This window comes from Lagopus leucura, unplaced genomic scaffold, assembly GCF_019238085.1.
Source record: "Lagopus leucura isolate 7727_CA_CO unplaced genomic scaffold, USGS_WTPT01 Super-Scaffold_100009, whole genome shotgun sequence".
Taxonomy (NCBI): domain Eukaryota; kingdom Metazoa; phylum Chordata; class Aves; order Galliformes; family Phasianidae; genus Lagopus; species Lagopus leucura.
This window is the reverse complement of record NW_024962266.1, coordinates 10,613,141-10,627,084: the sequence shown is the minus strand read 5'-3', so window position 1 is coordinate 10,627,084 and position 13,944 is coordinate 10,613,141. Positions and strand designations below refer to the sequence as shown.

The 13,944-nt window shown below is 41.9% G+C and overlaps 1 protein-coding gene across 1 annotated transcript in view; it reads right to left on the bottom strand.

The window, feature by feature from the left end:
- The window catches only part of COL11A1 (collagen type XI alpha 1 chain), a 131,574-nt gene extending 122,819 nt beyond the window's left edge, over window positions 1-8,755 (bottom strand). The window contains exon 1 of the mRNA XM_042873859.1: window positions 8,419-8,755. Coding sequence (XP_042729793.1) covers window positions 8,419-8,533 — 115 coding nt within the window. The 5' untranslated portion in view covers window positions 8,534-8,755. The remainder of the gene's footprint in view (window positions 1-8,418) is intronic.
- Window positions 8,756-13,944: the final 5,189 nt, after the last annotated feature.

The window sequence follows — 13,944 nt, the reverse complement described above, 5'->3', positions numbered from 1 at the left end:
AATTGACAAATTCTGTGTTGGGTTAATTTCTTTGATGGAAGATGACCTGGACACTCTGTTACTAAAATTATATGCAGAAAAATAAATTCTCAGCATACTTATGTAGTGATTCCCCCAAAATTCTTTTTAACTTATATATGCTAATTGGTTATAAGATAACCATCTTTTCCTACATAAACTTCTACTGAGAAGCAGTTTGTAGGTCAGTTCCATGAACCGTTGCAGTTCATCATAAAAAAGGATTTCTCTTATGATTTCATATCTTAGATCTCAAGATTTTAAACATCTGTAGTGATCCTATCACAGATGCATATAGTGGTACTCAGCAGTCTTGGAGCAGGTGTACATTGAAAAGAAATTATTTGTCAAGAGGTTTTTTTTGAGTGAATATGATTATCCCTTTAGAGAAAACTAAGAAAGTCAGAATGGACAATTGTCCCTATAAACAAAAAAGTCGCACACCTTGAGTTTTTTTTCTGTTCAAAATATAATGGGCTGCAAGCCACTTAGCAGCTTCAGTGAGCATTGAAGATAGCCCTGCACGTTTTTAAGTAGGATACACGAAATCTGACATCTGTTCTCTGTCCAAGAACTGTACAGCAAATAATTTTTAACTGCAGTTAATGGTGATGGTGACCAAGGACCAAACAGTTCAGGAGATTTTTATTGAAGACAGGGTTTGTAAAGAAAAACAATCAGCTTCTGTAATTTCAGAAGGAAGGATAGCCATCAGCCTAAAAGGACTGACAGGAAAGTGACTGTTGTGGCAACTTCTGGCTACTCAATTCCCACAAGAAATTGTTGAGACAGTGAGTCATTCAGAATTAAAAGTACATATATTTCTGTTCAAGAGCCTAATGAAGACTAGAGGTCGAAATCCTATTATATTTAAATTTTATTCTAATAACTCCTGAGTTTTAGGCTCTTAATTTTATGAGACAGCCCAGGCACAATGATCCTTCCCTATTTAACCTACATTTACAAGACACTCCAAGATGCTTGCTGGTGAACATACTGTAAATGCAAATAATAATAAGACTAAACGGGGAAAATAGAGAAAGTATTATTTATTTATAGATATATCTTAGGAAACTAAGTGTGCTACAGTTTGCTATGCTTTCAGTAACATTAGCAAACATGACTTTTCCTTTTTCATATATAATAAACACTATGGGCTTTCTTCCTGACCTACCTTTATTCTTCAGTAATACCATTCTTTTAATTAATGCAAAAGTGAAGTGTTATCAGGAATTATCCCGGAAATAGCCTGTAAGAATTACAATCAGTAATTCATAATTGGTGAGATACAACCCTGGAGTAGAAGAAAAGGGGTGCATCTGCATCAGTAAAAGAGCATTATCTGAGAAATTTAGGAAGACAAATGTTTCTAAAGCACTATTACTTCATATTTTTGCATGGAATTGTTTCATTCTGCCAGTAATCTGTTCCAATAGAACCACTGCAAAACTAAAGAGTGCCGAAACATTCATCTTCCATTCTAAATTGTGTTGTTGTTGTTGTTTTAAAGTTTAGTCCACTTTTTTTCTTGCTGTGAAAGATCATTTAAAGAGTAGCAGCTATTACAGCCTGGTAGGCTAAAATATGCATACTTAGTGGGTACTGATGAAAGGACTTCTTATAATATTTGTGGACAAGATTTTCAAAATAGGACATCTTATGGTTAGATTCCTATGTGTATATTTAGGAACTCAAATAGAAGGTACTGGCTGCTCCTCTGTTTCGAATCCATGTTTCTTATTAAAGGTATAATGAACAACAGTTAGTGACTTTTCTTAAATTTTTAATTTTCATAAGTGCTCACTCTAAGGACTGCTACGATTATGGTATCCAGCTGGCATTCATTAGGAAGCTAAGAGCTAAATTAATGTAAGAACTGAAAATATTTTTGTGAACAACAACAACAAAAATCTTAAAGGAATGGCTGGTCTTTGCTTTCTGCTGCTCACCTTTCAGAACAGTGCTTTCAGGCCAGAAATAGGGATAAGTCATTTTTTTGGTTTGTTTTGTTTGTTTTTTTAAAGTCTTGAATACAGCTTTTGTCAAAGTTCTTCTACATAGTTTTTATCTAGCCACCATTTGTCAAACTGTTTCAGCAGTTCTCCTACTGTGAAATCTGATAACTTTTCCTGTTTGCATTCCTTATCCCAGATTATTAGGCCAGTTTCTGATTCTGTCAACAACAGCAAGCAATTTAGTTGACCAGACAGACCTAAATATTCTAGAACATAAATAACAACAAATGCTCTGAATGATGAATGAATGACCTGCAAGAAAGTCTTCCCTGGCAGTGTTACAATGTAGACGTGCTGACCTTAGTCTTCTGAACTGTAGGACACAGCACAAGAGACATCTATTACAAGAAATTTGTGCTATTTCTAAAGCAGTGGAAGTATTTTCATTCATGTTTTTATCACTGCATATTTTAATTATTGTCACTGTGGGCAATCATGATGGGTATCTTTTAAATACGCATAAGTAATTATTATTATTTTTCTGTGTTCTTCATCTGTTAAGCATTAATACTGAAATAAATGCCCAAGGGCAGGAATTCAAAAGCACATTTTAACCAAGATGCTTCACTGAGCTTCCCAGTTGTTCAAATACAGTCACTTTTAAGTTCTCACTTCAGGCTCTGGTCTCTGTAATCCAAGCAGTGCTTTCTTGCAGTCCAAGCACCAGATGACTTTGATGAATACGCTTGCAGGCTCATTTAAACTAAAATATTCAGCAAGAATTAAGAATTGTTCTTTCTTGGTTTTGTTATTTTACACAGCTCTAGAATATAACCTAGATTTTGAGGCTGACATTTCATTTTTGCTTCCTATACTTTTCATTGCTTAAAGCAAAACCTTCTTTGAAAGTAGACAGGAAGAGACAAGGTATGCTCTCAGCAATTAAAAATGAAAGACACTGAGGCCACTTAAGCAAAAGCTAAAGTTGCTAAAATTATTTAGAAATCATCCTAATAGACTTCAAAAATATCTCTTGACAAACAGTAGTTTTCAAATACCACACATATGTACATTTTTCAGCTATAAGCAATGGAATGTGTTAAGACAAACAGAAACAGCTGGAGTCAGTATTTACAAATACTCAAAGTAAAATATTCAAAATAAAAATATTCAAAGTAACTCTATTTAATTTCATAGAGAAACAACTAAATGATTTTTAACCGTATAACTCAGAAATTCACCATACTTTCATTGTTGTCAAAGACACAATCTCCCATTTGACAGCAAGCCAAGGAAGCTAGTCCCACTTCTGTACCCTACTGATACTTGCAGTTCTGCTTAAGCAGAAAGCGAGGTTGTAAAACTTTGACTGTTTCTTTCTTTCTTTTTTTTTTAAACTATGAATGCTTGATTGAAACCTCTCAGATTACTAAAATATTTTGAATAGATACATAGATGAGGAAACAGATGGAGTAAAAGCATAAGCTATGGTAACACTGTCATAAAGTGACAACAATTTGACTTATAACTGCAGTTGATTTAAATTGCAGGCTGCTAGTGCTGTTACTCGTAGCAGGATCTGGATCTTCAGTTTTTAATTGTACTTTATAACACATCTTTCAATTTGCTTTGTAGCAAATACTTTGCTTCCATAGTATCAGCTCTGCCAAATAATATCTACTTCACATACTGTTTGCATTAACGCTTTGACATAAGTCCCAGCCTTAGAATTCACAAAGATTTTTACAACCCTTTATGTGTGATAATGTGTTAAAAAGAATTTAAGTTCTGTCACATTCTATTACTATTGTTATAACAGCCAGCAATTAATCCTTACATTTACAGTCTGTAAACTTGGTATTTAATACTGAGCAGTACAGTTATAAGCCACTGCAACAGGCATGAGTGTCCTTTCAAGCAACTGCCATCTGCTGTGTCCAGCCAGAGGGCAAATCTGTGTCATTACATGAGACTTCGCAGTCTTGCAGGACTGGAGATTCCACCCAAGCTCTGCTTAGTTTATTCCCCCATATTATCAACAAATATTCAGAACAATTATAACTGAATCAGTGCTAGGAGGATTTCTGAAAAGAAGCGGAGAACTCTACAGAGAGATGCAACTTCTTTATCTTGCTGGCAGATGGAAATCCTATTGTTCACCACTGAATAAGACAAATCCAGGAGAGACATAATCGCTCCAGTGTGTTTTAGGTGTAACTTCAGCAGTAATGTCACTGCTCTGTTATTATGCTGCAGCCTTGTTGGAATTAAGGGCCACATTTGGAGGAGATTAAGTATCTTTGAGCAAGACAACTGCAATAATGAATATGTAACAATCCCTTTGCTACACTTTACTACTGACAGAGGTTCTAATTTTATCAGCAACTTTTTCTTTTTTTTTTTTTTGTTTTTTTTTTTTTTTTTTTTTTTTTTAAGCAGTAAGAAAACATCATGCACCCAAAAAAGATTTTGTATCACAGATTATTGTTTTCTAGTGATATTCCAATAATTGGTGCCAAAAACACTGTTTGCATCCACTCTACATGTACTTAATACAGTTACATTTAATAGGTACACGCAAAACTGAAGTTGAGAAATGTGCAGCAACTTTTTTTCTGCACAGCCTGCAGTCTGAATAGTTCTTTCTGAGATCCTTGAGAGGTCTTTTTCTAAATTAAATGCAAAGATTCATACGCTAGAGAATGTGCGACACAATACCAGTCATTCTTCCACCAGATGGCTGCTGGTGATGTTTATATTTTACCCAAAAAATAATTTTTAAAATGTTAATAATATAGTAAAACAGACATATGCATGCAAGTCTCGTTTGCTCTACACTGGGAAGAGAGGACCATTTCACCTGCTGATCCCTGGGACTCAGAAAAAACTTCAGCTAGGATCACTAGTACAATCTAGCCAAATCTCCCTTTGATTTAATCATTTTTGTCTATATTTTGTCTGAGAAACCTCTATATGCTTCCTGTTTCTGAAGGATCATGGCATTTTGTTAAACCAAAATTAACACAAAAATAGCTATTTCACTGTGAAATTTAAAAAAAAATGATGAAAGTGTTTCACATTCTATTTCAATATTAAAAGTGAATCAGTTAGAAGTGTCATATCAGTAACAGTTCTGAGAAGAGATTAATCCTTTTCTACTTTAGGGACACCTTTTCTTTACTGGTTTAGAGTAATCAGATACAGCAAACAGTTTTCATTCAATAAACAGATCCATATCTTCCCGGGGTTACTTACTAAGCAATTGCAATTAAATATCAATACTGAGCCCACAAAGAAAACTGTCTTTTGGCCAGTACTAGTGGACTCAGTTCTCCAATCCTTCTGCACCTAGAACTCCCGTTAGTTTCCAAGCCCGTCCAGGGGAAGCACAAGGAACCTTTGTACTTCCTAAGATGACTGTAAAAAGCATTTACGGTATACTAGGAGCCAATCTACTTGCCACTCACACAGAAAGTATCTTTTCTTTATACAGCTTTAAAGTCCCATTTTCAGTAAGAAATCTTAAATCTTTTTGCACTCAGAGCTGGATTGAAAAAGCTTATAAATAATAAAAAGGCTAATTTTTCATTTCTTGCCCATGAAAATTAAATCAGAATCACAATAGTTCATTGATGCCAGAGCCTTACAAAAATTTATAGTGTTGAAGCCATGCCATTTTGACTAAATGAGTTTATTCATTCCAAACACATTACCAATAGATTTAGTATTAAAAGGTGAGGAAGGGGAAAGGAAATCAAAGGATGTCTTTTAAAATACTGAATACTGTTGACTTTTGGCGAGTCCTAAAGCAAAAATATTTTCTAAAAAGAGCTGCTTAAGTGCTGGTGGGCACTGAGCTGACCAAATATGAGTCACTAGCTTTTCCATTCCACTCCTTCTCATTTCTATAACCCTTCTAAAGAAGAAATAAGCAGATCTTCACACCTCCTTTCTCGATTCTGTGGATGACACCTCATACTTCTATTTCTTTTCTATGTTAAATAAAGCAACTTGAAAAAAAGTCAAGAATTTTAGGAATCTTTTGAGATTTTTCTGAATGGAAAAGATTCTGCTGTCTTAAGAAGTTGCTGATATATAATTAATACGTTATACAAATACATAAAGAAATTTTCTTTACGTTTCTTTACAAAGTGGCATTTTATGTAAAGACAATTAAAGAATACAGGATTTAATGTAATAGATTTTATAAGGGCTATGATTCATATTTTACCCTGGTCAAAACTTGCAGCATTTGCACTTAGTCATATTGTTTCCCCACTGCAGTATTCTATTCTATCTGAGTAGTTTCCCTCTCCAGCTTTCAAATGTGAGGTATTATGTCCTATTTTATCTCTAAACTACTTTAAGGAAAAGTAGAATAGGCAAAAGACAACACTGAAGTATCTCCCTCATACTCAATCAGGGAAATTGTGCCAAATTCTTCTCTCTTGGTAGCCAGTGGAAATACTCTGACTTCAGTAACAGATCAAGCCCTGCACAGACAGCTCCCTGCATCTCTACGTAAATGGCACACTGTATTTGCTAAAAGTGCAAGCAGTAATTTCTCTTCAGAATGCCCCTACAAACATGAGAAGCCTGAAGCACTTTTTCCAAAGTGTCTTTTATACAGAGGACTAGAGGAAAGGATTTTTAAAATAGTTACCAAACATAAAACCTAAAAACCTATCAATGTGCTCAATGTTGAAAATTTTTAAGGAAGTACCAGCTAACTTCTGGGGTTTTGTTTGTTTGTTTGTTTGATTGATTGTTTGCTTTCCAGGCTGCTTGGGTTTAGATTTTCATTCAACTTTTCATTTGTGTCAACACAACGTGAAAAGATCATCTACATAAATCTTGCTCACCAGAGTGACTTCTACTGTGCTCACGGGAAAGTGACATAAAACATCAAAATCCATCATGCCTTTCTATACGGCATTTCTTCTTCAGTAAATTTAGTTTTGACATAGTAACGGAGAACCGAATCTTTGAAGCTCTGCGAGATTAATTCATCCTCAGCATAACTCCACTGGAGTCCGTGGAACTGCAGCGAGGATGAAATTTGACCCCTACAAATCTCTGGCAGAAATGGGGCCAGCAGGGGGCAGAAGCCCTGACGGAGCTGACACCGCCAAGGTTGTGACCAGGTATAAAGGGCTTCAACGGAGACCCCGATCACCTTGCTGAGCTGCCATTAGGACACCCGTTGATTCAGAAAGTGGAGATTCACACCGAGAAATACTTCGTGAAAGTAATAATAATAAAAAAGCCTAAAAGTTAAAACTTTATTGGTGGAGAGTTAAAACTCCTTCATAGATGTTGGAGGTTGGAACTTGATGATCCTTGAGGTACCTTCCAACCCAAGCCATTCTATGATTTTACGATTCTGTGTCTGACACACAGAAAAATGAAATCCTCAGACCCAGCTAGGTTGGCCCCCACAAGCGCCTGCGGGACGAATGAAGGAGGGAGGAAGACGGGCAGCTTTTCCAGCCCGGCAGGAGGCGAAGGGGCTCCTGCCGCCACGGCTCACGCATCGCAGCTCCGCAGATGTGAGAGCTCAGCTCACAAAATCGCAGCGCACCGGACGGGACGGCGCGGCGGTACCCGAGGGCCGAGCCGTGCCTGGGGGCAGAGATTCCCTTTCTTTCTGCGGGGGCTGCCTCTGTGTCCTTCATCTGCTGCAGGTCGCTAGCGGGCTGCACCGCACCCACCGTGTCCACGGACACCTAAGGGACCACTCGCCCCCCCTCTTCCTCCCCCCCCCCGGGAGGCGGCAGAGCGGAGGGAGGCTGGGGACGGCAGCACTGCCCGCGCGGAGCCCGGGGCTGGGCCCCCTCCCCTCCGGCACGTCCTTCAGGCGTGCGCCCACCTGCGGGGTTGCCCTCCTCGCTGCCAAGGGCCCCTGCCATACTTCTACTCTGTCGCACTGGAAAACATTCTGCCCGCTGCGAGCCTTTGCAAAGGAAAAATCAGGCGAGGGGAGGAAAGGAGAAAATCCGAGAGGAGTCTCCACATCCAGCTTTCCCCTTCCTCGCCTCTCCGAGGAGGCAGATGGTTGTCGCTCAATTTCTGCCACAACTTCGTGAGCTTCAGCAGCGTCAAGAACCTAAGTTCAACAGAACTGAAAATCGCAGGCACACTCTATAAAAACCGAGCGGGGTGCCGGACGACGGGAAATCGCTCAACGCAACGCGTATTTGTTTCACCATCCCGTCCTGCCAGCGCATCCCCTCGGCGGCGCTGAGCCCAGAGCGGCGCTGAGGTGGGACGGGCGGCTCCGAGCGGGCACCCGCGGTCCCAGGGGCTCTCGGAAGGGTCCGGGCCCGAGCCCTCAGGGTTCCTCCTCGCCCCGGCAGCAGAGGCGTTCTGACAGCCCTGGCCTGGCCTCGGATCTCTTCCCCGACACGGGGGGAGAGCGGCGGCCGCGGCGCGTCCGTTTCCTTACCTCCTCTGACCTCCGCAGCCTGGAGAAGGACAGCGAGGGTGATGAGCACGGTCACGGCCGAGTCCCGGGGCCACCTTTTCGTTTTCCACCGCGTGGACCACCTCTGCATCTTCATGCTGCGCGCCCGCGAGCGTGAGTTAAACCTGGGCGCCTTCAACTTATACTCCGTCCTTTCCACAATATTCCCAGAGATGATTTCTCCTATAGAGCCATACGTGACACACCGAAGGGATTCTCTCTCCCTCGCCCGGCCCCGTGCAGGCCCCTCCGCCCAGTGCTCCCCGGTGCCCTGCCTTCAGACTGGAGGGAGACGAGGGGCTTTAATCAAAATGCACGGAGCGCCGCATCCCCCTAAAGGCTTCATCCCGTCAGAGGGCTGGGCGAGCGGCTCCGGGGCCACCCCTGCGCCCAACTGACAAGGCAGCCGCCGCCCGGAGGCCAATCGCGACGCACCCCCGGCCGCCCACGGCACCGCCCTCCGCCTCGGTGGCGGCACACCGGCCGCCCACGGCACCTTCGACTGCCGTGTCGGCGAGGACCGGCTCTCCCGAAGGGGAGCTAAGGGAACGGGAAACCGCCGTGCGGGAGCGACCCGAGGGACGCCGACGGGCGTATCCTGTCCCCGGGGCGCGGAGTCCCCTCTGCCCCGCCGCCCCCAACCCCACGGTCGCGCTACGGAGCATGCGCAGTGCCGCCCGCGGCGCCCCTCGAGCGGGTGGCGCGAAGCGAGGCTGCGGGCGGGGGGCGAGTCTCCGGGCGGGTGGAGCGGGGAGGGCGAAGGGGGGCGGGGGGTGTGCCGGGCGGCGGGGGGAGAAACCAGGCTGAGAGAGGGGCTGGGGGCTCTTAGGGGTGGCCTGCCCCGGCCGTCCGCTGCGCACCCGCTCCCGAACTTCTTTTCGCGTCTTCTTTTCGCACTGTCGCGGGGTGCCCTGTGCGAACGGAGGGAGCGGGAGGTGAAGGGAAATCACGCGCCAAACAGCCGCCGTTCCCACTGGACACTCGGGGACCCACCTGTGAGAGGGGAACCCCGCAGCGCGTCCCGCCGCTCTCCGCCCGGCGCCGCGTCCTGCCCCACTCCCCTGGAAAATGAGACAGTTGGGTCATGTTTCGGTAGAAGTGTGTATCAGAACTGTGAAAGTTGCCTTCACTGAGATCTCCTGCTTCAAAAAACAGCTTCTAACTAATAAGCAAATGGTTGAACCACAACATAAGTGTTATTCAATACGTTACATTTCAGAAGTGTATCATCCTTCCCTACAGCACCTGATCACAGAATCACAGAATCACAGAATGGCCAGGGTTGGAAGGGACCTCAAGGATCATGAATCTCCAACACCCCTGCCACATGCAGGGCCACCAACCTCCACGTTTAATGCTAAACCAGGGCCCCATCCAACCTGGCCTTGAACACCTCCAGGGACGGGGCATGCACAACCTCTCTGGGCAGCCTGTTCTAGTACCTCACCACTCTCTCTGTAAAGAATTTCCCCCTGATGACCAACCTAAATCTCCCCTCCCTCAACTTGAAACCATTTCCCCTCGTCCTGCAGTTATCAACCCTTTCAAAGAGTTGATTCCCCTTCCCTCTGTAGGCTCCCTTTAGGTATTGAAAGGCTGCAATGAGGTCACTCCGCAGCCTTCTTCAGGCTGAACAAGCCCAGCTCCCTCAGCCTGTCCTCATAGGGGAGGTGCTCCAGTCCCCTGATCATCCTAGTGGCCCTCCTCTGGACCCTTTCCAACAGCTCCCTGTCTTTTTTGTACTGGGGGCTCCACACTTGGACGCAGTATTCCAGATGGGGCCTCACAAGAGCAGAGTAGAGGGGGACAATCACCTCGCTGTCCCTGCTGGCCACCCTTCTTTTGATGGACCCCAGGATACCATTTGCAACCAATGTTTTACTGTACTACAATACTATTCACAGCTCTTTCTGTGCTTGCTTTTCTGAAATAGTTGATCTTGTCGTTACATTTACAAGTGAGGGGACTCACAGCGCATAGCAGTCTCCAGGTCCTCCCAGGTCTGGGAGCTGTTCATTGACGTGAAGGTCTGGGACTTGGAGCAGTCTGCTGCAGTGCAGCAGTGGAGCATCAGTACACCAGGTCTACGTCACTTTTCTGTACCAAAGCCTGCTGCTTCAGAACAAGTCCTTCAGTTGTCTGTTTCAAGACACACACTGATCCCAAAAAGTCAGGCATTAATTAGTTAATTAATTAGTACGATTACTGTTGCTCTCCCTGTTTGTGTTGTCCTCTGGTTTACCAGAGACTTCAGAGAGGACATTAAGTTAATCCCTTTGGTGCCTCATTCTTCTTCCTTGCAGTGCCAGTAGGTAGCCCCGCAAGTGGCTTATTCTTTTTGCTTAATACTTTGTTGCTGGAAAATCCCATGCACTATGAAGTCTGAGTTTCCTCTTGATGTTTATAAATCAGACATCTTTCTGTCAGCAATACTCCTGTTACATCCAGTCTGTTCTCACACATTGCCTCTGGCACTACTTTTTTGAGCCTTGCTATTAGCCTGAATTAATACAGCTACAATGGATCATAGAAAAAAGAATGTCTGTCCTCATTAAAAAGGGGAAAAGGAAGTGTTTCAGATAGGTGGTGAAAAAGGACAGGTAAATGTCACAGTGTAGAGAATGGTAACTTATCATAATGCCTTTGCAGTTACTTCAGTTTTAAGGTACATAATTCAGATCCCAAAATGTAAACAGAAAGATACCCACTCATCTGTATGGTCCGGCACTGGTTCTAAGAACAACTAGGACAAAATGCAGAGTGTTTGTCATTCCAAATTGAAACTTTAGATCTCTGCAAGAGAGTAGATTGAAAATATATCAATCCAGGTGAAGTGGCATGCTCCTATTGGTATATAATTCTGCAGAGTTTTATATTAATTCTATATCAATTCTAGTGCAAGAGCTTTTTTTAGTGCTAGCTCAGTTGTTTCTGCATGCCACCATGTCAAGCCGTATAGATGTGTAACAAAATGCCATCACATTCAGTGGCTGCAAGACAGAAGCCACGTGCTGTTTAAGTACTTGAAGATCCTCATCTTGTGACACATGAGATCCAGTGTTTAACAACTACTGAATTTTGTTTAACTGATTTTTTTAGTTTTTTAGTTTGTAATCTTAACTGCCACAGTGGTGTCCCAGTGAAATAATCACAGTAATCACAGCCTAAGTGCAGTGCAAATATATCAAAGAATAGATATGATTCGAAGTGCAGTTAAGTTGGCTGAGAGTTATAAAAGTATTAACAATTTGTAGTACTAAATTGCAGCCCACAAATGTAATTTCAGGAGAAATATGTTCTTTCTTGAAACTAATAGAGAATTGAAAAATGAAAATGTTTTCAAAGAAAAACTGAAGAGAATAATGTTGTTTTTTAAATCAACTGTAATCCACAGCGGTTTGTTTTTTTCATTAGCTTTCTTGTTCCCCATTTCTCTTCAAACAGTTTTAGTGAAAAGAAAGGCCAAGCACTGTGACATTCATTATGTTCTGTCCCTGACACATCAGTGTTGGCAGATTAGCCCATGTTTAAATATTAGAAATTGCTCTCTTGTATGTGCACAGATGGGTCATTGTTGTATTTTGGGGCAGAGAGGGGGAGGGGTTAGGAACCAAAGAGAAATATGTTTCTTTGGTCCTACATAGCTTACAAGAAACTAAGGGCACCTTTCTCAAGCTATAGGTACCCCAGTGAAATATGACTAAGCATGATGATCTCTTGCAATCTTGAAATCATAATGTGTTTTTCATAGCACACTGCTCGATATCATCAAAAGTGGAGACTTCTCAGTTTATGAAGTGTATTATTCATTGGGAATAACTAATGCACTGAAAGGAACAGGATGCTTTTCTTAGTTTCCATATATCCTGGGCACACTGGCTTGGCTTAAAGCACCTTGTTTCTAGCTTCATAAGGAGCTTGACACCTTCTAAATCTTTCATAGTACAAATATATATATATATAACCCTTACATTTTTAACTGAATGTGCCCAGTAGTGTGTAGTTAAGTTGCTATCAGAAACAATAACCTGGGAAATTAAAATTTCTCAGCCCGTGTAAGAAATAAAACTACTGTTAAGATTAGTGTTAGAAATTAAAAGATCAAATGACATGAGTACAATTTGAAATAGAGGCTTTGCTAATGTAAGAAAGGAAAAGTAGTTGGTAGGAGCCCATACAATGACCTCTCTCTTTTGCTGCAGAGGTTTATCTCCTTTTTGTTAATGTTAATGTTGAGAGTTTAAAAATGCAGCTCATAGAAAGTGTGTTCTGTTCCACAGGAACAGGAAGATAAGAATGAGTATGGATTTTTTCACTCAGAGTTGTGAAGCATTAGAGTAGGCTGCCCAGAGGTTGTGGATGTTCCATCCATGGAGATGTTCAAGTCCAGGTTGCATGGGGCCCTAGGCAGCTTGATCTTGTGCCTGATATAGTGTTTGGCAACCCTGTTCGTGGCAGGGGGGTTGGAACAAGATGATCTTGGAGATCCCTTCCAACACAAGACATTGTATGATTTTTTTCTATGATTTCTTGAAGTGCCACAAATGTAAGATTATGACTAGCGTTGTTAAAAGCCAATAACATTATTCTTAACTGTAGAAGAAATGCTAAACCATAGCTTGAAACTGCGATTGAGCACCTGGTGGGAAGGCAGGGACAATGCAGGGGAGCTCAGGTGCATGCAATGCTGCTGAGTGACTGGAACCTTCCCAGACCTCATTTAAGGGTTGTCAAGGAATGCAGGGATATCTCACAGGAGATCCTTGCATACTTGTGGTCTTCTGAAGGTATGCAACTTCTTTTTGTTGTTTCTGTACTCCTAGCTGTTACATTTGAGCAAATCTCACTTGCTGCAGATTAGGACTTTGCTTCTCTGCTATCATTGTTGCTCTTTCTATTGTGTTACATTAACTGTGGGGATTATTCACTCAAGTACTAATTGAGAATTTCATCTGTCCTAAACCTTCAGGAGTCCTTAACTGTGCTATACTGCCAAAGATGAGTAGCAGGGCTATATTAATAGAATCTGTTGTATTGTTTCACTATTCCCTGTAGAAATTAATGTCCTATTTTAAAATACAACTACTGGTAGAAGTGATTTTTGTTGGTGATACTTGTATATCTTGAATTGTCAGAATTTTCATTTAAATTTGGAGCATATGGCAAACAAGAAAATGAGAGAAGTGATCACTGATAGAAGTCAGTGCATTATACCAATGGTCAGGAAGAAAACCTTTAGCTTCTTGTACGCTAAGGATAAGTCTGGTGTCAGGTGGAGAGTTTAGGGTTTGTTGCTTTATTTCACTAAGAAGTAAATCCATTTTTCATAAAAGTATAAATCCTGGCAGCAGGCTTTCAGTTAGTGTCGTTAGCAGTCAAAGTCTTTTGTTGTTTTCTTCCTCTAGAGAAAACCATATTTCTATATTAGATGTAGGAAGAAGGTAGGGATCTCTATTCTTTCATAGTTAGATTTAATTCTCCAGGTCTGAGCAAGACTTTTCTTACACT